Here is a 27,107-nt window from a genome sequence, read left to right on the forward strand (position 1 = left end):
AACCTGCTGGCTGAGATTCCTCTGCCTCCAAGTCCTCCACCTGTTGACGATGTGTTGGGAATGAGAGACGCTCATGAGAAGAAGTACCCAGATTTTCCTGACATATGGTTTCCTTCTCTGGATGATAAAGGTCTTAGTTTGATACCCCTCAGCCTCCTGGCTCAGATTCCACTGCATCCAAGTCTTCCGCCTGCTGACGATGTGTTGGACATGTGGAGCACTGATGAGAAGACGTACCCAGATTTAAAAAACGTTGGGTTATGTTCTCTGGATGGCGACACTGATCCAAAGCGTCCCAACCTGTTGCCTCATGAAGTTCCACTTCCTCCAAGTCCTCCAACGGCTGACAATGTGTTGGACATGTGGAGCACCAATGAGAAAACATACCCAGATTTAACAAACATCAGGTTTCCTTGTCTGGATGACTAAGTGCCTGATTTCAGGCCCCTCTGACGACTCGGTGAGGGTCCTTTGTCTCCACCTGTTGAAATTCCACACCTTGCAAAGAAAAAATGCCTTAATTTATTTATTGTCACTTTTCCTTGTCTAGATGACATATCAGCCCTGTTAGGCTCCACTACAACCTAAGAGCTACAGGTCAATATCCAAATTTCCATTTATGTCAAAAATCCTAGAAAAAGTTGTAGCAGAGCAACTCACCCTTTTCCTTTCTTTGACAAAATCTCTGGTTTCCGTAAAAAGCATTCTACAGAAACTGCATTACTTAAAGTTTCTAGTGATATTATGATGTCTGCTGACTCTAAGGAATATACAGTTTTGGTCCTATTGAACCTTTCATCTGCTTTTGACACCATTGATCATAATATTATGATAAATAGGCTTTGTGATCTGGTTGGGATGTCTAGATCAGTTTTAAAATGGTTTTCATCCTACCTTTCTGGTAGAAGTTTTAGTGTTTATGTGAATAATGTCTGAAACTGCAGAGTTGTTGTGTTTCCTGTCTTTATAAATATGCATGTGAATAAAAAGTGACCAAAATACTTCGTACAACTTTGTCTCATTGTCATTGTCTTAATCAATCATATGATGTAATGGTAAAAGGTACAAACAGAGTTACCACAAATAGCGCTAAACAACACAAGTATAGCAGAAAAACAAAAATGATTTATTTATAAATCATTCATTAGTTGACACTGGTAGGGTTTGCACATTCACATCACCAACACTTACAGTATTCCCAACATGCACAGACCCTTGCCATGAGACACAAATGCACACCTACTGGATTGTATTCTTAACAACTTTAATTAATGCAATATGAAGTGCAAAGTATTAAATGAACTGGAAGTGCTTCTATGATCGCTGACCCAAGAAAGTGTGCAGCATTCCTATGAAACAGGGATCTTCAACAGAGGGTCCGGGACCCCTAGGGGGTCCTCAGAGTCAATGCAGGGGGCCTCCAAATAATTGTTAATTTTTTTTAAAGTTTTTTTGAAAATTAAAGTCTTAAGATGATTAACATATTATTAGCAAATATGAATCTCCACTGCTTACTGGCCTATAGGTAAGGTAGCCACCCAGAGATAGTTAATCATTCACTGTGCGTCTGTGCCACATGTAGGCCTATGTGTAACATTAAAACATGATTTATAAAATAATAGCAACAATTGTTAGCTTACTTTACTGTAATAGGTTAGTATTCTATGCAAAAAAAAAGGCGTTAGGCCGCCCTACACGTTATTGTGGGCCCAGTTTAATATGCAACTTAATTTTAGACAATATATGTAGTAGGTGGTCCCTGCTCCGTCTCTCTTTTGGGGTCCTTGGCTTAAAAAACGTTGACGACCCCATGGGCTGTTGTCATGTTTAGCATCAATGTTACTGCCCTCTGATGGTCACAAAGAGTAACTACAAGCATTTCCGGTGAAAACTTTAACACAATAAGAAAAGCAAAGAGTATATTGCAAGGGTTTTATGAAATAATCTTTTCGGAAGAGACATGTGATGATATGTCCACAGCGAGCAGTACGATAAGCAAAAGCGCAAAGAATGTGAATGGCAGCGGCAATGCAACACCCTGGAGTACAAACGGCCTCTACAAACCACAGAAGAAGAACAGGGGCATTTATGATGCACACCCTCCGCCAATATGAAGGCATCCAGGGCAGTTTCTGCCTTTGATTTTAAAGAATAAGCCTTGTTATTTCTACAAGTGCTGAATCCACTACCTGGACTAAAGTAGATGCGACGCCGAATTAATATCTTGGGTGAGACGGCTTTTTTTGTTCCTCTACACAATATGTAACAGGCACGCTACTGACGGTGGTTTGAAGGCCTAGCGCTAAAAGCATGAAGTCATTAGCTAGCTCTTTGATTAACTAACTTTAGAATTAGCATCTATTCGCTTGTTTCTTTTCCCCGCACAAGGCACGCCGTATAATTAACGTCATTAACCGGCTAAACATTGTAGTCTCACATACACACGTATTCATGTAAAATGCTTAAACAATGGCATTAAAGTCGTGTAGTTAGCTAGGAACTTTACGTTACGTTAGCTAAGCAAGCATGCACGACTGCTCACTGCACCGACAACAGGCCAAGCCATTTGCATCTGTTTATGTTTTGCATATGTTGCTACCTACAGGAGAACTGCAGGCAGCCAAATGTTAGATTACAATAACTCAAGAAGGTTGCTAGATTCAAATAGTTTCATGAGTCCCGATTAAGGGTGCTAAAATCTGTAGCTCTGCACTCGGAATGAATGAATGAATGAATGAATTCAGGTCTGACAGTGCAAATGGGAGTGTAACGTTAGTCAAACCCGCAAAGACGTTTTGATGGACGTTTTATGAAATAGTTTTTACTGTCATTTGATCCAAACCGTGTACTACATATATCCTTGGATAAGCTTTGGATCGATAACCGTTATTAATCTCCCTCAGCAGCAAGTATGTGACCGATTTATTCTGCTCGCAGTTTATTCCATTAGTCCATTAACTTTTTATATACAAGTACTTATTTAACATTCCTGTCTGTGTGTGTGTGTGTGTGTGTGTGTGTGTGTGTGTGTGTGTGTAGTATTACATTTCATCAAGCATTGTTTGTCATGTTTCCAGTCCTGCAGAATGTCCAAGATCAGGCGGAAGGTAACAGTGGAGAATTCAAAAACCATATCTGATAGCAGCAGCAGCAGCAGCACCACGACCAGCAGCACCAGCAACCCCGCCGCCCCCTCCCGCCGGCCCAGTGTGTTTGAAAGACTCGGCCCCAGCACTGGGAGTAATGCTGCTGATGTATGTATATCCTATAGTGCAAAATCTTTCCATGGGACAAACCTGTGCTCCTGTTGCAGAGTTAGTGATCCAGTACCTCACTTAGGGACCCCTTTTTTAAGTGCGAGCTGCTTTTTTTTAGTAGTCTGATCAAATATGTCTTGTGTTCTATACTGAACTCAATATCCTCCTAGTATTCCTACTGTGATGTTTGTCTCATTTTAGTGGATGTTGCATTATCCCATCAGGCTCATTTGTATGTGTCTTTCAGAGTCACTGTAGAAATTGGCTGAAGACCGGTAATTGCAGTTACGGCAACACTTGTCGCTACACACATGGAACTCAGCCACGAGGCAAAGGATTTAGCTTTAGTCGGTAAGATGGCTTGTTTAATTTGGCACTCAGGATTTCTATGTGATAATTTAGGTAGATGGTTTCATGACTTGGTACCCATGATTCCTTTTTTTGTATTAGTTATTGCTGTTTTTTGGTAGTTATGTCCACAACATAACAAATTGCTTATCTATAGCATCAGATTATTGACACGTAACGTGTTTTTTTTTTTTTTTTTTTTTTTTTTTGTGTGTGTGTGTGTGTGTGTGTGTGTGTGTGTGTGTGTGTGTGTGTGTGTGTGTGTGTGTGTGTGTGTGTGTGTGTGTGTGTGTGTGTGTGTGTGTGTGTGTGGAGCAGGTCAGCCGAGAGACCCACAGGTGATCTGCGGGAGAGGATGAAGAATAAAAGACAGGATGTTGACCCAGAAAACGTGAAGCGAGACCTAGACGAGCCCACATCCCCCACAGCGAAGGTGAGTTTCGTGCTCCTTTAGTCTCTACCTTTTCTTTTTTTTTGGAAATATAATGTATTGGCAAATGTGTAAATGATGGATGGTTCTAAAATCGAGGAAAAGGCCACCGCTAACACTGAATCTGAAAATGAATTGAAATGTGAATAATTGTTTTAAACCTGGAACCACAACACATGGATAAGCACAGTAAGTGGTGCAACATGTAGATGTCATTCTAACATCTCTGTGCATGTGTTTATCCACCTACAGCAGAGAGACTCCTCCAGAGGCCGACACAGGGAAAAGGAGGATATCAAGATTACAAAGGAGCGCACCCCAGCCAGTGAAGAAGAGCCCACAGAGTGGGAAACCAATCGTGAAGGTTAGCTTGTTATGTTCAAGTTTTATAGACGAGGGACCTAAAGTAGTTGTAAATATCTGTTTGATTTTAATTTATGACCGCCTCTGTTTTTTTTTTGTTTTTTTGTCTGCCTTTAAGACTCCGATATCGGTGACTACGACTACGAGTTATCACTAGAGATGAAGCGCCAGAAGATTCAACGTGAGCTGATGAAATTGGAGCAGGAAAACTTGGACAAGAGGGAGGAGATGTTCATCAAGAAAGATGAGGCCCCCACCAAAACAAGAGCCACCGCCATACCGAAGGTAGGTGACTAGTTTGTATCTTTTTTTTTTTTAATTTATTTTATTTATTTATTTTTTTGGGTGGGATTTCAAAGAGGAGAATCATTTTTAGTATTCAGCCTGAAAGTGTTTTCTAAAGTATCTCTGCCTCCAGAACAGCTCATTGCCCGCGCTGAAGTTGCTGTCTGTAGGAGGAGATCTGATTTGAATTTGAACCTGCTCTGTGATCTGTGTCCCTCAGGCCTCCCCAGAGCCGTTAAGCAATAAAGATTCACCCTCAGCCAGGAAGTCCACTGGATCCCCCAAACACAAAAGTGCAACCAAAGGCCCAGGCTCTGGGAAGAAGGAAAAGAAGGCACCACTGTCCTCACCTGTTTCAGAATCTACCAGGTAGGAGTCTGGGGGGGGCGCTTTTTGTTTTAGTCACCAGAATGTCTTATAAACTCAACAGACTTTAGTGACATTTTGGGGAAAGTTGGGCCATTTGGGAAACAAGAGCTGATTAAGAATTATACCTTTTTATTATATTTGAGAAAGATATGACAGATGTTTTCTGTCCTCTTCCAACCAGGCCTTCAAAAGGGAGCCACAGTAAGAAGAAAGGGCCCCGTACCCCCAGTCCTCCTCCCCCAGTCCCTCTGGACATTCCTGTGATGGGGAAGAAACACAAAGGCAAGCACAAAAACAAGGAGAAGTCTGAGGAGAAGCTGAAGGAAGCGAAAGATCGGGGGCGAGATGCAGAAAAACACAAAGAGAAGAAGGAGAAACGCAGGTAAACCAAGAAATGACGTATTCCCCATTAGAGATGGCTGTTCTTCTTCGTGTTTCTGGTGGTCTTTTGTGCAAGGCATCCTCTTTTTGAACATACCCGTGTTGTTTATAGGGACCGATCGGACAGCTCCCACAAGGCAAAGCGGTCAGTGACTTCAGAGGAGCGTTCCGTTAGCGTGTCATCTCCCTTTAGGGGCACTTCACCTCCAGCCAGGAAGAAATCCACCTCTCCTAAAGCTTCGTCCAATAAGACGCCCGTACTGGCCTCCCCTCACCGCAGGTCAGCACACGTGGGCCACCGAGCAACGGTTTTCTTGCTCAAGGCTTTAATCGCTCCACAACTCCTTGACGACCACTTGACAAAACTAATGTGCCAGGTCTTTGGTATTATTTGGTAATGATCATAACCGTGTAGTTCAGTCAATAAATAGCAGGAAATAACCGTCCTTTGTCACCGCAGGTCTCCCAATCCTCCCCGCCACCATCGCACCCCCACTCCTCCCCGCCACCACTCGCCCTCCTCTCACTCTGGCTCCTCTGCCCAGCGGCACTCTTCATCTCCCCGCCGGCGCCGCTCGTCCTCTCTTACCTACCACCGGAGCACCGCGGCCGCGGCCTCCGCCTCCTCCCCTCCGAGCTCCCGGCGCTCCCGATCGCCTCCTGCCTCCCATGACCCCGCCTCACCCCACCGCCGATCTGACCGATCGAGCCCCAGCCAGCGGCGCTCCAGGGGCCGCGAGAGGAGCCGGGGTGAAAGAGAGAGGAGTCCGCCTGCTCAGGAACGCAGACACGAGCGCAGAGATGGTAACTTTATGTTCTAGCACTTTGTTTTCTTTTTTCTCTTATGTCTGTTTATTTTTATTTAGCACATTTGTAACAAATGCTTTTGAGTGTGAAGTCCACACCACCAGTGATTTTGGCACTGTAAAGTTATAAAATAATGGTCATTTTCATATTATTATTTATTTTTTAACAAATCATGCTCTTTGGATTTGGGCTCTTTTGGAAGAATTTAAAACTACAGCATGCATTATCAGTCTCTGTGAGTAGGGAGTTCTCAGAGTAAAAAATAAAAACTTGAATAATTAAACTTGGCCTAATATATACAGTATTGTGCATAACCCCAGTCATTATTTAGATTTACATACAAATTTTGTGCAGAAATAATTAAAAGAAAACTAAGTGGCAACACTTTTTATAATCAAGTAATAATTTTTCCTCCCCCTTTTTCATCAGTTGTTAAGCTTTGTGCTTCTCTTATAAACAGAAAGCCGCAGCAAGCGAGAGAAGGACAGCGTCCGCGACGACCGGGACTATGACTCTGAACAGGTCTCATCACGGGACGCTCGCGACGACCGGGACACCAGAGACGCTCGTGAGAGACGGGACGCTCGCGACCGAGGAAGGGAAACGGCCCGAGACTCCCGCGACCACCGAGACAACCGGGACGTAAAGGACTCCAGAGAGAGCAGGACGGAGACTCGCTCCAGTCGAGAGTCGCTGGAGCGCCGTGACCGCGAACGGGAACGAGAGAGGGACCGGGACAGGGAAAGGGAGAAGGACAGAGAGCGAGAAAAGGAGAGAGAGAGGGAGAGAACAGACACCCACAGGAAGGAGGAACCGGCTCAGGATGACAGGAGTTATGGGAGAGGTCATGGGCGCGAAGATGGAGGGCGTGCTGATGGAAGGACGGAGAACAGGACTGACAGAGTTGAGAGGAACGGACGAGGGAGAGGGCGTGGTAATGAAACATCTGATAAAGGCAAGAACTGACATTACATTTAGCCTTCATTTCCATAGCTTTTTATTTGTGGCCATAGGAAAAATGTTTAGTGACAAGGAGCTTCTTAGCTGATGCTTACAGCACAATACTGTGCTCTATATCTACTGTCTAACCATTGTACCTTTTCTTTTACTTTTTTTTTTTAATTCCCTTTTTTGAAACAATCTTTTATCTCCTTTCAGGCTCAAACAGAAACTCCCGGGGTTCCCAACTGGAAAGCAGCCATGACAACTGGGATCCACGGAGTAGCGCGGTGCGCGAACGGAGCGCGGAGAGGAGCACCGATCGCAGTGCAACCGAAAGAAGCTCTGAGAGGGGTTCAGACCGAGATCGCTATGAGGGCGACAGGAGAGGCGAGCACGCCCGAGACTCCTCATACGACAGGAGAGGAGGGCACGGAGAGCGGGATCGCAGAGACAACCGAGAGAGAGGTGGGTGGTTGTGTTTTTTTTTTTGCTCTATCAAAATCAAAATATCAATCGCAATTACAATTTTGGATCCTAATGATTATAAAAACAGATTAATCAGAAAAAAATTATTTTGCACATTAGACTTTGCATAAACTCTTTTGTCTTTTGTTCTAAATGAAAAAAATAAATGTTCAAGCGGGAAAAGTATTAAGGGAAATGGAACAGTTTTCACTGTTAAATAAATACAGCATCTTTCCAAAAGACAAGGGGTAATCTTGATTTCAATATTGGCCAAAATAATTGTGATTATGATTTTTGTAAATCTAGCAGCCCTAATGTACAGTGTATTGTATGATTTGTTTTTATTTTATATTTGTTTGGCTAAGCTTTTGAACTTTCTGTTTTCCCAGATCAACGAGCAGCCTCACCAAATAGACACCAGGGGAGATCCGAGGAGTCTGAGAGGGAGGAGAGGAGAGAGGAGCGCAGGACCGATCGAACAGAAGAGAGGCGCGATGACAGGACCCGTGACCGGGAGCGTGAGAGGGAAAGGGAGCGGGAGAGAGAGAGGGAGAAGGAGAAGGAAAAGGAGAAGGACCGAGAGCGAGAGAGGGAAAAGGAGCGAGAGAAAGAGGCCGAGAGGGAGAGGGAGCGGGTCAGGGAGCGGGAACGGGAGAGGGAGAGAGAGCGGGAGAGGGAGCGAGAGAGGGAAAAGGAGCGCGAGGAGCGGGAGAGGGAAAGGGAGGAACGGGAGAGGGAGCGAGAGAGGGAGAGGAAGGAGCGCGAGAGGGAGAGGGAGAGAGAGCGGGAGCAGAGGGAGCTGCGGGAGCGAGAGAGGCAGCGAGAATGGGAGGAGCGAGAAAGGGGAAGAGATGAAAGGCGGGAGAGGAGAGATGACGACCGGCCCGTTAGAGAAACACGGGACGACCGCAAGACAAGGCATGTATCCGCCTTCTCAACTTATTCTCACGTTTTCATCAATATCATGTTTTCTTTGCCTCTTCTGTACGCTACCACAGTATACAAACTGTACAGGCTTACACTGTACACTTCTATAAATGGCGAGCCCTGTGGAACCCCAGGCTTTACCCTCAAAAATTCAAAAGCCATTTTGTCCCTTGAAACCCGATGAAACCTACAGTTCTCCAAATAGTTGCGTAGCCATGAGTGTGATATTTATTTAAAACCAATGTTTGTAATAACTCTCCTCTTTTCTCCCGTTAGTCGTAAGAGGCCCAGGGTGGAGAGCAGCCCGAGCCCCCGAGCCTCTCCCAAGCGAGCAACTCGGGACCTCAGTCCGGCAGACAGCGACGGCTACAACAGCGCGGAAGAGAAAAGTGAGCGTCTGATTGGCCGAGGGCAGGCCAAGCCCCTCCCACAGCCCCTCCTCCCCAGCCCAGTGTGTCCGCCTCCATTGGACAGTAGGGAAATTCTTTTTGAAAGGACACACTCCTGTTTAGTATGGAATGCACCTTTTTATGTATACCGGAAATACACTCTGTTAAATGCAGGCTTTTCCCTGCCATTATACGGCTTAGTGTATTTGCTAACATTCTACAGTGGACAGCGTACGAACGTTAAAACAACGTGGAGAGCATCTGGAAGAGACGACACAGCACAGGCGTCTGCTCGTTGTCTTCTGCACATGTGCCGCGGGATGGTTCGTGTACACTGGTGCAAAACAGTGTCACAGGCACGCGCCGTTTTTAACGCCTTTTTTCAGTTTGTTTTTTTCTTTTTCCAACGTTTTAAATTGTTACATTTTTTCTTCTACACATTTTCAGCGCTTATTTCTACGTCCCATATTTTGGGATATAAAACAAAAATTGAAAACGGGTCTATTTGACCCAAAGTCAACACAAGGGTTAAGGTGGGCCAGCTATTCTCATTTTAGTGACAGGCCACTTCTCCCAAGTTTTGCTTTAGTGACCTCTCCCTAGCTCCAACCGACAAGCACTAAGCTTTATGCAAATAATTGAGCCATTGCGTCACCAATATGCAAATGAGCGTATGATGTCTTATGCACCGTCAACGCTCCTAAAAACCCAGGGAAAACTCTGTAAATGCACTGTTAATTGTGTTATGGCAAATGCCTCCCAATGAAAAGCCTCAACTGTTAGCCCACAAATGGCACAGAGAAGCAGTCTGTTGTCAAAGCTGCTATTTGACTGATGGCTTTAATGCTTAAAAAGTACTGAGTGTCGTTTATGTGATCATTCACGTGCAGGTGCTGACAAAAATCGTCTGCTGAGCCAGGTGGTGCGGCCCCAGGAGCCCTTGTTGCGTTCTCCGCTGAGGCCTGCTCCAGCTGATGAGAAGCCCAGCCACTGGAAGGATGAGGAGCGCAGAGGTGCCGGGGACAAAAGGGAAACGCGCAGCCGCCACGAGGACCTGGAGCCTCGTGCGGAACGGATTAGAGGAGGCGACAGACGAGAACACCTTGCAGACGCCCCATCTGACTCCCGTAGCCGAGGCAGAGAGCAACGAGAGTCTACGCCGCCTCCCCCTCCTCCAGCCCTCGCACCTGGCAGCGAAGACCGAGACACCGCTGGCTCCCAGTCCCACGAGGAGGGCAAAAAGAAGACAAAGTCGCAGAGGAAGGGCTTCAAGAAGGGTCGCAAAGAAGAGGAGATTGGCAGTGGCAACAGCCTGGCTGGTGCAGGAGATCGTTTCAACCCCGAACCCCCAGCCAGCGGTCCTGCAGATGGCCCTTCACCCATACTCTCACCCAGGAAAGTAGCCAAGAAGAAGGTGCTTGAACGAAAGAGGAAACGGTCACGAGAATCCGATGTGTCTGATGAGGACTCATCTGCCCCCCAGCCACATAATAAGAGGAAGAGAGGTCCCCGGACGCCACCACCCTCAATGAGGCCTGATCATCGCAGTACTGGAGGCAACGCAGAGCCATCTCCTCTGACCAAAATGGACCATTTCAGTGACTGGTCAGATGAGGAGGTCACAGACCGAGGAGCGCCGCTGGAAACGCAAGCTCCACTGGCTCCTGCTGAGAGGACTCCTGCTGAGCCTCTTAAGAGAGGGGTCGGTCTCCGGGTGGGCAGGGACAGGGAGCGGTGCAACCCTTCTCCCATCGCCCCTCTGCTCCCCCAAGATCCTTCGATGCTGCTGCCAACTCCGCAGCCCCTCATGTCCCAGCCCATGCTCCGCAAACTTCCCCCGGAGCAGACGCGCAGCAGCAGCATGGGAAGCAACCAGAGCCGCGCGTCCTCCAGACGCCTGCGATCACCCTCCAACGAGTCAGCCCATCGAGATGACCCGCAAGGTCCACGAGCCCGCCGTGGCAGGCTGCAGGGCGCCAACTCACGGGACCGAGAGAGGGAAAGGGAGAGAGAACGGGAGAGAGACAGGCCGGTCGTGAATGACCCTCCGGTGGCCGAGAGAAAGTCTCGAATCGACCAGTTGAGGAGAGGAGAGCCCAGCCGCAGCACCTCCTCAGGTAGGTAACGCTCATCATCTTGACACTACATTGCTGAACATGAACATCTATTCACATTACCATCAACTTTTTGTAATCTCTGATACCGGGATCATGCTTAATTAAAACGCCCAACTCTGATCCCAGCCTGACTTATATCTGTCTCTGTTTTACAGACCGACAGGATTCCCGCAGCCTCAGCTCCAGGCGCAGCTCTCCCGACTCTGAGAGGCAGGCCAGGTCCATGTCCCGCGCCGGCTCCTACGACAGTCGCGAGCGGGAGAGAGACAGGGAGCCGTTTGAGCGGGAACGAGACCGAAAGGACCTCCGGCCTCAGCCGCTGCCGCCGCAGCCCCAGCAGCAGCCCCTGCTCCTCCAGCAGCCCCTACAACAGCAGAGAGACTGGGAGCCCGAACCCAGGGACTGGCCTAGCAGGGTACGGGAGCCCCTACTGATGCGTCCAGGCCGGGAACCTCTCCTGAGGGAGCGGGATATCAGGGACAGGGAACGCTTACTCCCTGAAGGACTCATCCAGCAGCACGAACGGGAGCGGGAGAGAGAGAGGGAGAGAGACAGTAGAGGTGACCGAGGTGGCGATCGAGAGAGGGAGAGGATGATGATGATGATGGATCTACCGCCTCACGGGGACCCCAGGGTCCCGGGACGAGGAGACCTGAGGGGCGATATGAGAGGAGACCTGCGAGTGGACATGATGAGACAGGAGAGGGGTGACTATGAGCCTCTGCTGCCAAGAGAAGCCTTCAGCCCTCCAGAGCCGGAGAAACCGAGCAACAGTCACCATCTCATGGGAGAGCAGCGGGAGCTGGAGAAGACAGAGAGCATCGACGGTAAGAAGATCGACATAAATTGCAAATTTTTTATTATTTTTTGTTTTATGTCACTTTCCAAATTTCCAGCGCAGATTCAAAGGAATCTTTTATGTGCTGTGTTCTCAGGAGACGATGACGGCAAAGAAGATGAAGGCCAGTCAGTCGCATCTGTGGGAGAGGAGTATGAACCAATCAGTGATGATGAGCTGGATGAAATTCTGGCTGACAGCCAGAAAAAAGAGGATCAGCAAGACGATGAAAAAATTACAGGTACTAGGAAATACCTCCTTATTTATGGAGAATATCTATGTGGAAATTCATTTCTGTTATCCATCCTTTTTTAAATTTGAAAAAAAAGTTAGTTTTCCTCTGCATGAGGGATTGATTGGTTCCATTCTATAACTATTCGAACATCTCAGGAAATGTTTTACTGACATCTAAGAGATCTTGAAATTAATTATATAATTTAAAGTGCCCATATTATGAAAAAAACACTTTTTCTGGGATTTGGGGTGTTCTTTTGTGTCTCTGGTGCTTCCACACACAAACTTTGAAAAAAATCCATCCATGCTGTTTTGAGTGAGATACGGTTTCTGAATGTGTCCTGCTTTCAGTCTCCTAGTGAGCTGTTCAAAATCGGCCTCGGACTGTGACGTCACAGTCCGAAATGAGCTGGCTAACCACAACAGTTAGCTCGTAGCGTTAGCGTTAGCATGCTAACGCTAGCTTGCTACGTCGTTCTCAATAGCAAAGCACTGCTACAACACACACAAGTTCACCATAATCTACAAAAGAACTACTTACATGTGCGCCCTCATTTAGAAGTCTCCCAGCTAATCCTGCCTTGTAACTGACCAAAGTTGGAGAAACAGGCTTTCTTTTACTGTCTCTAGAGTTAGCTAGCTGACATGCTCTACATCTGAGCTACTGAGCATGTGCGAGTGCAATCAAAGATAGTACAGAAGAAGATGAAAAGAGGTCTCACTCTGTAGCTAAAACAGAAACCAGGTGAAAAGAGGATCTGCAGCAGTGAGAGAGAGCTGTGCAGTACAACAACAATATGGTGTTTTTTTTTTAAAATTAAACCATGTAAACCTATTCTGGTACAACCTTAAAATACAGTTATGAACCTGAAAATGAGCATAATATGGGCGCTTTAATGCTTTTTTAAATCAAATAAAATGTTTTTTAAAATAAAAATAACTAAATAAAAAGTAACCTCAACAATGCCATGTGTCGACAGGTCCTCTGGATGTCATTGATGTGGACTGGTCCAGCCTGATGCCCAAACAGAAGCCGGAACCCCGGGCAGCAGGGGCAGCTTTGCTCCGGTTCACCCCAGGGGCCGTGCTTCTTAGGGCGGGCATCTCCAAGCGACTTGCAGGGCCTGAGCTCCTGGAGCAAGTCAGAGAGGTGTGCAAGTCCGAGCTGGACGACCCCAAAGGTGAGAGTTTTGACATCTTCAGCAGCATTTAACATCGATGCTTGTTCTTTTTGTAACATGATTTTATTATTTAAATCAGCAACATTTTGATCACAATTTATGATGTGGATCATGACAACAGACATTAATGTACAGCATGTATTTTTCTTTATCTAGAATGAAATGTTTAGTTTAATTGAGTTTAGTCTGTTTTTTTTTGTGATCAATTTGTCTAAAACTTTGTCAACACTGTCCTGCTAGATGCTGACAAGCTGTTTGAGCATGACCTTGGGGCCCTGAATATGGCAGCCATGAACAGGCGGGTGGAGAGGGCAGGTTTACTGAGAAACCTCGGGCCCTGTTGCAAGGCCCTGTGTGCCCGCAGGGACTTCGCCATCCGCCGGCAGCTGTTGAAGAATGACAAGGTAGATGTCATCCAATCACTGGCAGGACAACGAATTTTAATACTGCAGTTACTTTGTGTCGATCTCAACTATATTCTCAGCAGCTTCTCTGGACGTCATTTCCATATTCTGACCTTAGACCTGCGTTGTTAAGAGAGATGGGTTTTCAAATGTACTTCTCCTTCTTCAGGGCCAAACCAAGCAGTACCCCACTACGCCCGTGGTAGACAACGAGCTGCTGCAGATGAGCATGCGTCTCTTCAGAAGGACCATGGCTGGCCAGGCCTCGGGCCCAGAAAGGTCCGAAAGCGGGTCAGCACTGGCAGCCGAGGTCGCTCCAGCTGGTGGTAGTAAGCTCAGCACAGCACAGCCTGAGGTGTGTGTGTCCTGAAAGAAATGGGTTTAATGAGTCAAACACATGAAAGTGAACACGTCTAACTCTCTGACTCTGTCCCATTCCATTTCATACGTAGCCTTTTTAGTCGTGGGAGGAAATAAAGGAAAACAGCAAAATTGTGAATCTTACTCAGTAATGCTTTACATGTTTTTGATGATCTGCAAGTCCCGTGCCATAGACTACTGGACATTCTAGCCTATGGAGGTTTGTAATGAACCATGTATGAGAAGCATAAAACACACCTAAAATGACTTCATGTTTTTGTTTTGTGCATTACAATGTTTTAGAGCAGCTTTTTAATAGTCAGTTTCATCTGCCTAACCAATTTCAAATGACTGTTTTGATTTCGTATATTGTGCATTGGTTACTACGACTGTGCATTAAAATGCTTAGATGTTGATTTTTGTGACGGGTCTTTTGCTTTGTATGAAGTGAGTGTTCAGCCTTTTAATATGACACTTGATGTTATTACTATTTTTGTTGACATCATATTACAAAATATCTGCAGTGCAAATCTATAGCATTTGCTGCAGAGTGTTACTGACCAACAACACTGAAACATCCTGCAGGGACTTGAATGAACGTTTTTCATGAATAAGCACTGCCAAACTATTCCTTCATTGAATGTAATTTGTTATAACTGTTAGTCGTTGTAAACATTATTGCTTTTTTGCTTGATGTGTTTGTTTGAATGGTTTGGCAATGTCTCCCTGAAATGAACTGAAGTGATTGCTGAGCACACTATAGACTGCAGAGTACCAGATCTCCAATACTGCCATGTGGAAGTCTTCTCCTTAACATTCACCAGCCCAAACCATCCAAAAAGGAGCCAAAATGTTGCCAATAGGAAAAAAAACACTAGACTGCTTAGATAAAGAAATGACTAAAAGGATAAATCATATGAACACGTCCCCTTTATGTGTTCCAGTGGTTGACCGTCCAGAGTCCCAATAAAAAGACTTGTACAGGTGGATAAACTGAACCTCTGGGATGTGGTTGTATCAACACTCTTAGTTCAACAAGTGACACTTGAAAAGAGCAGGTCGTGCATGCTGTGAGTGCTTGGACACATATTCAATGGACAAACCAGCTTCAGTGTTGCACAAAAATGCTTAAAGAACATAAGAATGGGGGGAAGAAAGGCTGTTATCTTATAGAGCCCTGGATTCAACATGGCACCTTCTCCAGGGCATGCAACTGTGACTTGAAATCTGAGTGACATTACAGACACGGAGCGATTGGGCTCTGGTGTAACCTGCTATCTTTTAGTCAGATCTTTGAGCTGTTGGAAAACATTTTTACTACTACATATTTATTTTGTCTAAGGATCAAGGTCAACTTTGAGATGTGCAAGTAATGATATCTGGTTTAAGGTTGTTGTTTTTTTTTTACTGTAAAAATAAATGTAGAATGACATTTTTACATTGTAATGACATTTTGCCAGATAAGGACAACTGGGGACCTGAAGGAATTAAAATGTAGTGGAAGTTTATCACATTAAATTACCACAGTGAGCTATGAGGACAGCCACTAGATCCAAGCTTTTGCATTTAGAGGTAAGTACTGAAGTTTACATATAACCACAAACACTTTAGTTTTTTTATCCTAAACTTTGACAGCAAGTCTGATGGTGTAAATACACAATTTTATAATTTTTACAATGGTGTTTAAATTAAAGCTTTTGGGCATTATTTTTGAGGTTTGATAAAGACTAAGACAAGATAGAGGTGTCTCAGCTGGTTGTAGACCTCATAAGCCTAACTCAAAATAAAAGATCTTTTATATTGTGAATGCCTCTTCTTATCCTCTGTCTTAAACATGTCCAAAGCCTTGTATAATTAATTATGTGTGTGTCATACAATTGCAATGGCTGATTTCACATGTGATTACCTAATTCACAAGAATACCACACAAAGGGCAACTGACATTGTTCAAGAGGAAAACAGATCATTACTGCATACCACATTCTATGACGTTCCTAAACAAAGTCAACTGAAATTAGCAGAATATAGACCCAGAACATGAATACTATCTATACATGCCACAAAAACATTTTTTTTTCCCCCTCTGCACTCTGCAGTCAGTCTCATAAACAAGGCCCTGGACCCCCACTGACATTGACTAATAACCACCCCACCCTAGTCACTACACTTTCCATTACCTACATCCTGGACTATACACTTGCCCATTGCACCTACTGTGTATTTTTTGCACATTCTGCACTCAATCCATTTAGCCTCTTTTTTCTTATGTTAAACAGCTATTTTGTATATATTCGTTTCTGTATTTATTGTTTATTTCATATTAAGGTTCAATATGTTTGTTTATGTATGCACCAACTAACCTGGTTAGTGTTACATACTTGGCAATAAACCCTTTTCTGATTTAAATATAAATAATGCAAAAATGTACATATTCTTGTCTTCATTATCTCAAAATCTTCCAAAAGGTACAACAATATTTAAATTCTATTAAGTATCCAGTTTCTTGGAAGTGTATTTCATTTTCTATTTCTTACAGCTCACATACTGGCAACGTCCGTCCTCGGAACCCTTACTCGTACATTTGATGTTGACGAACAATATATAAAACGGACTAGTTTCCTTTACCCACAATCCTCTGCTTTAGGTCCGTCCTTCCGACTTCCGCCTCAACTACGAGCCGAAGTGAGTATTTTTTTCGGAAATTATATTTCTACAATCTATCACCATCCTGCGCTTTTAAAGACACAACTGGCCACATTATTATTCTAAATATACATATTAGTGTTGCATTGTCCTTTATATGAGGTTTTTGAGGTGGTATCACGTATTTAAAGACATTAAAAAGCGACGAACGGTACGGCATTAGCGCGACCGGAGTGGCTTCAGTTTGCCTGGCTGTCCAGTGCTCATTTTCTTTGACCTAAAAAACGTGTTATATTCTTTCTAACGTGAAGCACTGTTACTACTTCTAAAGTGTCTATTTTAACGCAAGTGCTTTTAGCCTGCAGGTTAGCTTGCGCTAAGTAATAACATTAGAGCAGAGGTGCCAGTCTGCAATAAAAAAATCTCTAGTTAAGCAGATAGTGCTGCTTTTCCCAAAGTGCTCGGGTGTATTTAACGTGACCACTTGGCTTTAACATTCATATGCTCAAACCGTAAGGTGTGTTTGTTTGTTCTAGATGGCCCCAACCAAGAAAGGAGAGAAAAAGAAGGGGCGTTCAGCCATCAACGAGGTGGTGACCAGAGAGTATACCATCAATGTCCACAAACGCATCCATGGAACGTGAGTACTGCAATTTAAGGGACATTAATGCACGTCCCATTTCACAGGTGTCTTGCAATTCTTTACCCAGTCTATTCAGATACAATGAAATTACGTCAGTATAACGTTATTTGCGCAAAAAGTTGTTTTTTCCCCCCATAAAGTGTTTAGTATTGTTTTGATAAATTACAAAATAACTATCAGTATTGGAATTGATCAATTGGTTGTTTTCTTCTTGCAGGAGTTTCAAGAAGAGGGCTCCCCGCGCCATCAAGGAGATCCGCAAGTTCGCCATGAAGGAGATGGGAACTCCTGATGTTCGCATTGACACTCGCCTCAACAAGGCAGTGTGGAGCAAGGGTGTCAGGTGAGCTGATGCACTGTAAATACTCATATCTGAGCGAAAGTAATGACTACCCAGAAGTATAAACCTACTTTCGCTGCACACTGTCCTGCCCGTGCTACATCACAGAGCAGGAAAAGAGCATGGTCCGTAGGGTTTCTGTGAGATGGTGTAATATAGCATAAGTGCATTTCTGTCTGACAGTCATCTCTTTACTCGTCAATTAGTGACCGCCACCAGCTTGTATTTATGAAGTGTGACAAATGGGGAAAAAAAGCACTACAAAAATAACGTAACTGTAAAAAACAAACTAGTACGACTGTGTGCTCAGAGTTTATTGTAATACTAAAAGTTGCATAAATCTCATAACTTTGTTGTTGTAGACCTTTTTTATATGAAAACAAATTGTTTGTGGCGGAAAAATCATAATATGAAAATGTTAATTAACTGTCGGCTCAGACATTAAGTATCTTCCTTATGCACGTGATTTTAAGAGATGTGTAGAAAGTAAACATGCTTTGAATACTGTGTTTGATGAATAGACCGTACAAGGTGATTGGAGGACTTGGTGACAAATCGTTTACTTTGAGTGGGGTGTTGTAGTCGACCAAATAATTCTCAGTGTTTGGCAGTGCTCAAAGCGCAATATACCAGTCTGAAGTGAATGTGGACTTTTAAAAGTAGTTTGACATCTTGTTTAGGTCAGTGATTATATATATATATATATATATATATATATATAATTTTTTTTACACTGAAAAAAGTTTTTACTATAAATATGTAAATTACATTGGAGTCATGACACATCTGCTGGCCAATGTAATGGTTGCATTTAGTGAAGTTCGTAACCATCCGGGTGTGTTGTGTAGGAACGTGCCATACAGGATGCGCGTACGACTGTCCAGGAAGCGTAATGAGGATGAGGACTCTCCCAACAAACTGTACACCCTGGTCACATACGTTCCTGTCACCACATGCAAAGGTAAATGCACTACTAACTGATTTTGTTATTCACCTACTGAAGCAACAAAGACATTTGAATTAATCTTTTCTCCCCTCTTTTTCTAACAGGTCTGCAGACGGTCAATGTTGACGAAAACTAAACTCTGCAAGTCGAATAAATCCATTAAAAGGACCTTCTTTTTTTTCTTGTCTTTATTTTTTTTTTCTGCGCTCAACTAGATGTCATATTTGGGGTGTTTCTTAGATTTGAATTATTAGTTATAATCATCGCAGAGGAATGTACATGGAAATACTGTCCTCAACCTTACAAATTGCATATAGAAGTCAATTGGAACCTAACTATATACTCTGAAAACAGAAATAGTTTGTAATGACATGCTTGTCGAGAAGACTCCTCCTACCTTTTCACAGTGATGAGGATTGTTTCAGGGATGCAGACAGACCTTGTCCCTTTCTGCAACAAAGGGAATGTGTTTTAGTATGTAGGAAAAAAAGGGAAAGTTCTCTGGGCTTCTGCAGACCACAACAATCCGGTGCAACCAAGGCAGAACACAACAGTAGAAAATAGCAACACAGATATCTTCTTACTTGGTTTATTTCTTAAGCTGCATAACGGTGACTAACGTTTCGATGTAAGGTTACATCTTCATCAGAGTCCTTGGAGAGAATGGGCAATGAAGCCCTTAATAAGAATCATCAACAGGTGTGATTGTGCACAGGAGGGGTGTTGACAATCTGAAGATACACCCATCTCAACCAAGTTGTTACTCATCAATAAATCATTAAAGGGCAAATGCGCACAAACAGGACACAAGTGAATACAAACAAACATAAAAAAATATGTTCACAGAGCAATGGGAATAAAAGTATATTCATCTTAAATAATATACTTTAACATACTTTGACATTAGAGAAAGCAAGTCAGATTAAATTCTTAATTTAAACCTAGAGGTTCTAAAGTGCTGAGTATATGTATCAAAAACGCTTCCCTGCATAGGAGTTTATTAATGATATCAGCACCTCTGGATGGGGGTGTGATTTTTCTCAATTCCCCAGAACCTCAGTGATGCAGGGGAGCCATGGTTGGCCTGCTTATAATGCAAAATAAATTTGGTGTTTTAGTATGTCTTCTGTCCAGTGATTGTCCTGTCTTGGCATTAAGGACTGATATTGTAGCATCTGTATTACAGGGCTTTTTTTTATAATACAAATGGGATAGTAGCAAAAAGTGCTTTGCCAGGTCATTGATATGGTCAGCTATGGACAGTACACAATTGAGTCCCAGTACTATTCAATTTATTTGTCACGTGAAAGCATATAAAATACAATTTCAGTGTAAGGTAAGTTCAGTTCCTACAATTTATGCATTTAAACTAATAATGGACATGTTTATGCTTATTCCCAAAGCCCACTATGATCTTTAGTCTTGCTGATGGACTGACACCAGCGGGTCAGGTCCTCTCCTTCTTTTCATTGTCTGTGGTCAGGCCACCGCCACAGCTGTCTCGTCAGCAAACTTAAAATGATTGACTGGTTGTCATTGTTACAAAATGAAATGAATGCACTCAAATCTGTATTAAGCACATTATTTAAGGGAGTACAATACTAAGTGCTGGTTCAATGCCTTTGAACTACGCTTTGACCAGAGCAGTCTAAACACACATGCTAGAGGGAAGACCTCCTTACGCTTTAGTTATTGAGATACTGTTACAACCCTCAAGTAATTTCATAATACAAGCTCTGATTGATTTGGTGTGACAGTGGGCAGGGGGGAAGGGGAGTTGAATATATCCGACTACACCTTGGATAAACAATAATTTTTTTTCTTGAAGCTGCACTTTCATATGGCTCTTTGCAGTTTTGCTTATTTAAACCTACTTTCACTTACTACTTGTCTGGAGTTTGCACCTTCAGGGTTGAAAGCACTTAATTGGAAGTCGCTTTGGATAAAAGCGATAAAAGCTAAATGACATGTAATGTAATGTAATATATTGATAAATATATAATGAATAATATTGCAAATAAGAGTACTAAACGTGCGCTGCTGTTATGCTGTCGCTAGTGGGGGCTACTTGTTTATTAGCAGCCGGATGTTGTGAAGAACATGGACGCAGCAGGCTCGAAGCGATGGCAGCGTTCAACATTTCTTAAAGAGTTTGTGCAGCTGTGAAGTTGCTGTAACACACCAAGAAGGTAAGACGCAAGGCTGCTCTGGTGCTGTGTCGGGTTTGACATATTGAATTAACCTCACCGAGAAAGACTAGCATGGTTCAAGTTGTCAGCTCCGTGTCTGGGAGGGACGGGTGAGGCTAGCTGGTCGGCTAACGAACCGACCAGCAAGCTAAATACAGTTAACGATTGCTACTGTTATTTGTATAAGCTAACATTAGTCGTTGATATATATTCATATTAAACAAAGTTGTGTGTGTGTGTGTGTGTGTGTGTGTGTGTGTGTGTGTGTGTGTGTGTGTGTGTGTGTGTGTGTGTGTGTGTGTGTGTGTGTGTGTGTGTGCGCGCGCCCGTCCGTCCGTCCGTCCAGGTGGGAGCGCCGCTCAGTGTTTCCATGGCCGTCGGCTGATGGGCGAAGCGATGCGGCACCACTGGCTGCTCCTTGGGGCTTGCGGCTGGGTGCTGCTCATCCTCATGTTTGTCAGCAAATTGATCAGCTTCAGAGCTGTAGATGGTAAGCTGGTGTATCTTATGATGATTACTACAGTCCGTCATAGGGGTACATGTGATTGGCCCACTCTAATATGTATTTTCAGACTATGGAGACAAGGTTGGTGGTCAGAGTTGGACAGTGCCAGGCACCAAGGTGGTTAAAGCCATTCCTGTTTCCAGCCCAGAGAAACCGGTTGTCAAGCCATCCGATCAGGTGACCAGTGAAGCTGATTACTATTTATACTCCATCACTGACTTAATTTGAAACAATCATTCACATTTTTCTCTCTGCAATGACTCCATCATATGCTCTTTTTTTTAATTTACATTTTAATTACAAGAACTGTACAATAATACAAAACAAATGCAAACACACACACACACACACCACAAGGACAATACGCCAGTGGTTACAGATAAAATGATATAAATGTGTATATACGGGACTTAGGAAGTCATTGCATTGACAAACTTTCAGCTTGAACAGTCAAAACAGACCATTTTCCTTTTTCCTTTATTTCCTTTAAGAGTGTCCATGGTCCATCTAAGCCATTATCTCTGCAAAGCTGAGGCTACATGTTCCATCATTATCAGTTCTATAAAGTCCTTCAGCCAGTGATGCAAAGCAAAACAATTTGATTTAGTTACTTTCCAATCCATAAGAATAATCATTTTCACATACACAAATGCAATTTTTATCATGTGTTATGTTACTGCAGATTTCAGTCCGTCCACTTCGGCTCCCAACAGACACACTTGTGGGCATGGTGATAGATCCACATCTCAAATTAAACGTACCATATTTTGGACTCTTGGAAAATGGTCTTATTTCTGGGAAGTGCCATACCATATTAAATTAGTATTAAAGTTCCTCTCTCTCATCATATTAAAAACAAGGTTATCAGTCACATTAGTGTTGTATGTGTGCCTCAGCCCTCAGCGGTACCCACAGTGACCGATTGGCAGTCAGTCGTTGAGAGGCGAATCGAGTTGCTCTCCACTGTGTGTAAGAACAGCAGCCTCAGGAATTTGACTCACGTCTCCATCAGCAAGTTTGTCCTGGACCGCATCTTTGTCTGCGACAAACACAAGATCTTGTTCTGCCAGACGCCGAAAGTGGGCAACACACAATGGAAGAAGGTCCTCATTGTGCTCAATGGTAAGTATGGGTTGGATGAAGGTGATAGCAATGTTTACTTTAATGATGAGGAAAAGCTGACGAATACCATGTGTGGTTGTGTGAGTGAGTAAAACTTGGGCAAAGCACAGAAATAAATGAAATCTTTGTAAAACATGGTGCTGTATATTTACAGTGACTCAGGGTCTGTTTGTTAAAGGTCCCATGGCATGAAAATTTCACTTTGAGGTTTTTTAACATTAATATGCGTTCCCCCAGCCTGTCTATGGTCCCCCAGTGGCTAGAAATGGTGATAGGTGTAAACCGAGCCCTGGGTATCCTGCTCTGCCTTTGAGAAAATGAAAGCTCAGATGGGCCGATCTAGAATCTTTCTCCTTATGAGGTCATAAGGAGCAAGGTTACCTCCCCTTTCTCTGCTTTGCCCGCCCAGAGAATTTGGCCAACCCATGAGAGAGAGACTTCATGGCTTTCAAACGAGCAAAGTGGCAGTTGGTCAAGGCCACACCTCCACCTTGCCCCCCCCTCTCTCCTCCTCAATAGCTAGAGACACAGAAATGGCACATCCTAAGGAAAGCTCATTGTGGGACTGGCTCTAGTGGCTGTAATTCTGCACCAAGGCTGAATTTCGGGAAAGAGACTTCAGATACAGTATTAGGGGACCACTAAGGTCTATATAAAAGAGACTTCAGATACAGCATTAGGGGACCACTAAGGTCTATATAAAAGAGACTTCAGATACAGTATTAGGGGACCACTAAGGCCTATATAAAAGAGACTTCAGATACAGCATTAGGGGACCACTAAGGCCTATATAAAAGAGACTTCAGATACAGTATTAGGGGACCACTAAGGTCTATATAAAAGAGACTTCAGATACAGCATTAGGGGACCACTAAGGCCTATATAAAAGAGACTTCAGATACAGCATTAGGGGACCACTAAGGCCTATATAAAAGAGACTTCAGATACAGTATTAGGGGACCACTAAGGCCTATATAAAAGAGACTTCAGATACAGTATTAGGGGACCACTAAGGTCTATATAAAAGAGACTTCAGATACAGTATTAGGGGACCACTAAGGTCTATATAAAAGAGACTTCAGATACAGTATTAGGGGACCACTAAGGTCTATATAAAAGCATCCAAAGAGCACCATGTCATGGGACCTTTTTAAATTTGCTAATTCAGTTGATGACTTATGCTGTTAACATTTGGCAGGAGCATTCCCCACCGTGGAGGAGATCCCAGAAAACCTTGTTCATGACCATGAGAAGAACGGCCTGCCCCGTCTCTCAACACTCACGCCGCAAGAAATTACTCACAGGTCAGTTAAGAGTTCCAGTGATGAATGTAGACGTGTCATGCCCAGGTAGCACGATGTGCTAGTAGTTACTGTGAATGGATGACAATTACTGAGAGCTTTGTTTAGTAGTTCCCAAACATTTTCTGTAGGGTCCCCTGTATTTAAACAAAGGGAAGACTGACAGACTGGTTCTCTGTCATGGTGCGAGAGAGAAAGAGAGAGGTGCGCCATAATCAGCTCAACGAAACAACACTGCAAAGTTTAGACTCTGAGATTGGCAGTCGAACCAGGCTCCTTACATCGAGTTGTGATCGCCACTACATTTTTTTTTTTCTCGTGTTTGTTTTGGTCGTTGTGGCGTTTGGTGTGGCTTCGTCGTCTGCTTTACGTTCACAGCGTCATCCTTTACCATGCATCAATTATTTATATTTAGTCTCGCAGTTTGGGAACCACCTGCTTATTTGATGCTAGTATAGGATCCATTGTAAGGCATGTGGTAAGTATTTACGATAGTCAGCAAGAATGCAGAAATGCCTGCTGTGACAGTCCAAACAATGAATACAAATTTCATCCTTCACAGCCATTTTCTATTAAACCCCTATATGTACCTCCACAGGTTAAACACCTACTTTAAGTTTTTCATCGTGAGAGACCCCTTTGAGCGCCTGATTTCTGCATTCAAGGACAAGTTTGTGAAGAACCCACGCTTTGAGCCGTGGTACAAGCACGACATCGCTCCCGCCATCATCCGTAAGTACCGCAAGAGCCACCGCGACAGCGACCTCGCCGCCTCCGGCCTGCACTTTGAGGACTTTGTCCGTTACTTGGGCGACGTGGACGGCCGCCACCGCATGGACCGGCAGTTCGGTGAGCACATTATTCACTGGGTGACTTACGCAGAGTTATGCGCACCGTGTGAAATACACTACAGCGTGGTGGGCCACCATGAGACTCTGGAGCAGGACGCCCCCCACATCCTCAAAGCAGCAGGCATCGACCATCTGGTGTCCTACCCAGCCATTCCGCCAGGCATCACCCGCTACAACAGGACCAAGGTGGAGCACTACTTCTCAGGCATCAGCAAGCGGGACATCAGGCGTCTCTACGCACGTTACCAGGGTGACTTCCACCTTTTTGATTACCCGAGCCCAGACTTTCTACTGAACTAAAATGATTAACGCTGACTAAAAGACATGTTTTCATATAAAATCCTCTCAACATGTTTGGTTTACCGAGACAGAGGTGTATTGTAGCTGACTGCGTGTCACCTAACTAACAGACCTACAAGGCTGGTATGCAGTTCTTATTTTAGGAATAACTGACATGTTGTGGCTGTTGGCTGTATTTGCAATGACTTTTTGATTAACTAATAAGTGGGCTGTCCGCAAACCTGTGGTGTCACGATAGTGTGACACCACAGTGAAGAGAAAGAAAGCGTTGCTGCAAAAAGATGGGATGAGAGTACAGGCAACACGGTCACATTATGAGATTTAGCAGTAATATAAAAGCTGCAGAATTGATCATTTTGTGTTGGTGGGGGGGTAAAAAAGATCAAATACAGGTACAGAACAGATTTGCTATCTTATATTTAATGTTCATGAATGGATTATCCTTATATGTCAAAGAGATGTACTCCAGGGTAATGCCAGGGATATGGCCTGTTACCCTGTAATGTAGCTATTATACTGCACTGTATGGATCACCAGTTTCAAAGATTCATCTTGTCAAGGAATACTATGGACATTGCTGTGTGTTTTGACATGTCATGTCTTTTCTGTTCTTGCTATCATGCCTGACATAGACGAGTCTGTATCAGGGATGCCAACATTTTTGGACAAGTATTGTGAATGGCAAGAATATAATGCGAACTAATTGGACATCGATATTTTTCATTGATGTTTTTAAGTGTTGCATTCAGTGTTAACTTTTTACCTTTGTTTTATTCTTTATGCAAGGCATATTAAAGTCATGTAAGACAGTAAATTACTCTGAAACGGTGAAAGGAAGACCTTGGTCCTGCCCTGACCCATACTGTAGCCATTGTTCTGGTTGTTGCCTTTACTGAAACTGACAATAGATATGAAATGCCTATGACTCCATTTATTAGCTGTTACACTACACTGGGACATTGGAAGGAAATTGGCACTGGATTTTAAAGGATCTTTTTTTTTCTTCTCAGAAATATACTGTGTAACTGTTCTTAACATGACTTGCATCTCTACATTTGTATTACATGCTACTTTTTATAATATTAACCTGACACCAACAGTGTCTCAATTGTAAGACAGTGCTGCCTCCCGGCAACCTTTTGGACAGGCGGTCATAATACAGGAAAACACTAGTTAGTAATAAAGTTCCATGTGAAATAATGTGCTGTTTTTTTTCTTCTAACTAGGAGAAAAGCAATGTTTAAATTTCAATTGGTGTGAGCTCTATAAAAAGATACATATACCATCATGTCACACTTCTGGATGTGATCCCTTAAACATGAAGTGTGGATGTTGCTGCAATAATATAACAAATCCACAAGGTGGCAGTACGCCATTTAAAATTTGACCTTTTTAGTTATTATGAGGCCACAAACCCTGTTGATCCTTGGACCAAATATCACACAGCATTTTTGACATGATGTTGACATTTGAACAATGAGGCTGAGGGCAAAGCAATAACTTCATAGCCAAATGGCAGCAACACATATTTCCAGACAGTGCTGTGTAGAGCAGTATTTGAATTACCAGTGTCATCTGTACAGGTTTACCTTATAGGAGATGGATTTAAGTTAATTAATGGACCTTAAGCATTAGTTAAGTGTGTTAAGTGTTACACTGAGTGCCCTAAATTAATTAAGATTAAATTAAGTGTGTGTGTGTGTGTGTGTGTGTGTCTCCCCACTGCCAGGTTACCTCTCACATCCTGTCAGACTGGTTCCCTGAACGCTGAGTTGAAGTTTGTTTAACAAAGGCTTAGTTTTGTTTTATTGAGGATTAGTGTTGAATGACTAAAACATTGCGGCTGAACATTTTTTTTCTTGTCTGCGGTGGACTTAACACAACACTATTAACACACTGCCTATTATTTTTGTATTTTTAGTAAAGATCCATGCTGGGGAGTACCAATGTATTTAAAAAATCCTCTGTTTATGTAACTTGTGTATGCCATACCATGCACTATGTAGCTGTATACACTATATTCAATTTCATCATGCTTTGAAAGTACGGAAAGATAGTGCTGAGCAGAAGTTAACCTAGATCAATGAGGGTACTGCAGTTTTTTATAAGTAGCACCTTTGGGTGCACGGCTGAAAGGCTTTTAAAAATTCAGCATCCTTTACATTGATTT

At 43.5% G+C, this 27,107-nt stretch overlaps 3 protein-coding genes across 3 annotated transcripts; all 3 read left to right on the forward strand.

The window, feature by feature from the left end:
* The first annotated feature begins 1,897 nt into the window (after positions 1-1,897).
* Positions 1,898-15,900, forward strand: zc3h13 (zinc finger CCCH-type containing 13). The gene is made up of 20 exons (XM_039793073.1): positions 1,898-2,228; positions 3,078-3,254; positions 3,505-3,608; positions 3,924-4,038; positions 4,288-4,399; positions 4,517-4,683; positions 4,904-5,052; positions 5,234-5,434; positions 5,546-5,713; positions 5,894-6,237; positions 6,701-7,195; positions 7,399-7,647; positions 8,037-8,565; positions 8,851-8,963; positions 9,854-11,080; positions 11,236-11,907; positions 12,016-12,159; positions 13,133-13,333; positions 13,574-13,737; positions 13,907-15,900. The coding sequence occupies exons 2-20, from the start codon at positions 3,087-3,089 to the stop codon at positions 14,105-14,107; spliced, it is 5,523 nt and encodes a 1,840-aa protein (XP_039649007.1). The 5' UTR covers positions 1,898-2,228; positions 3,078-3,086; the 3' UTR covers positions 14,108-15,900.
* Positions 15,901-16,647: 747 nt separating this feature from the next.
* rpl31 (ribosomal protein L31) lies at positions 16,648-18,838 on the forward strand. The gene is made up of 5 exons (XM_039793074.1): positions 16,648-16,779; positions 17,277-17,380; positions 17,601-17,726; positions 18,572-18,684; positions 18,774-18,838. Exons 2-5 carry the CDS (start codon positions 17,277-17,279, stop codon positions 18,803-18,805), a joined length of 375 nt encoding a protein of 124 aa, XP_039649008.1. The 5' UTR covers positions 16,648-16,779; the 3' UTR covers positions 18,806-18,838.
* A 1,898-nt stretch (positions 18,839-20,736) lies between these two features.
* On the forward strand, positions 20,737-26,137 carry chst10 (carbohydrate sulfotransferase 10). The gene is made up of 6 exons (XM_039793075.1): positions 20,737-20,858; positions 21,205-21,348; positions 21,431-21,540; positions 22,260-22,485; positions 23,684-23,789; positions 24,385-26,137. The coding sequence occupies exons 2-6, from the start codon at positions 21,243-21,245 to the stop codon at positions 24,935-24,937; spliced, it is 1,101 nt and encodes a 366-aa protein (XP_039649009.1). The 5' UTR covers positions 20,737-20,858; positions 21,205-21,242; the 3' UTR covers positions 24,938-26,137.
* Positions 26,138-27,107: the final 970 nt, after the last annotated feature.

This window comes from Perca fluviatilis, chromosome 24 (assembly GCF_010015445.1).
Source record: "Perca fluviatilis chromosome 24, GENO_Pfluv_1.0, whole genome shotgun sequence".
Taxonomy (NCBI): domain Eukaryota; kingdom Metazoa; phylum Chordata; class Actinopteri; order Perciformes; family Percidae; genus Perca; species Perca fluviatilis.

Excerpts from the sequence above, each read along its gene's own strand:
- zc3h13 (XM_039793073.1), top strand. The coding sequence starts at position 3,087 with ATGTCCAAGATCAGGCGGAAGGTAACAGTGGAGAATTCAAAAACCATA. Across the intron at positions 3,609-3,923 it reads AAAGGATTTAGCTTTAGTCG|GTCAGCCGAGAGACCCACAG; the intron begins GTAAGATGGCTT and ends TGTGTGGAGCAG. Across the intron at positions 7,648-8,036 it reads CAGAGACAACCGAGAGAGAG|ATCAACGAGCAGCCTCACCA; the intron begins GTGGGTGGTTGT and ends CTGTTTTCCCAG.
- rpl31 (XM_039793074.1), top strand. The coding sequence starts at position 17,277 with ATGGCCCCAACCAAGAAAGGAGAGAAAAAGAAGGGGCGTTCAGCCATC. Across the intron at positions 17,381-17,600 it reads CACAAACGCATCCATGGAAC|GAGTTTCAAGAAGAGGGCTC; the intron begins GTGAGTACTGCA and ends TTCTTCTTGCAG. Across the intron at positions 17,727-18,571 it reads GTGTGGAGCAAGGGTGTCAG|GAACGTGCCATACAGGATGC; the intron begins GTGAGCTGATGC and ends TGTGTTGTGTAG.
- chst10 (XM_039793075.1), top strand. The coding sequence starts at position 21,243 with ATGGGCGAAGCGATGCGGCACCACTGGCTGCTCCTTGGGGCTTGCGGC. Across the intron at positions 21,541-22,259 it reads TTGTCAAGCCATCCGATCAG|CCCTCAGCGGTACCCACAGT; the intron begins GTGACCAGTGAA and ends TGTGTGCCTCAG. Across the intron at positions 23,790-24,384 it reads CCGCAAGAAATTACTCACAG|GTTAAACACCTACTTTAAGT; the intron begins GTCAGTTAAGAG and ends GTACCTCCACAG.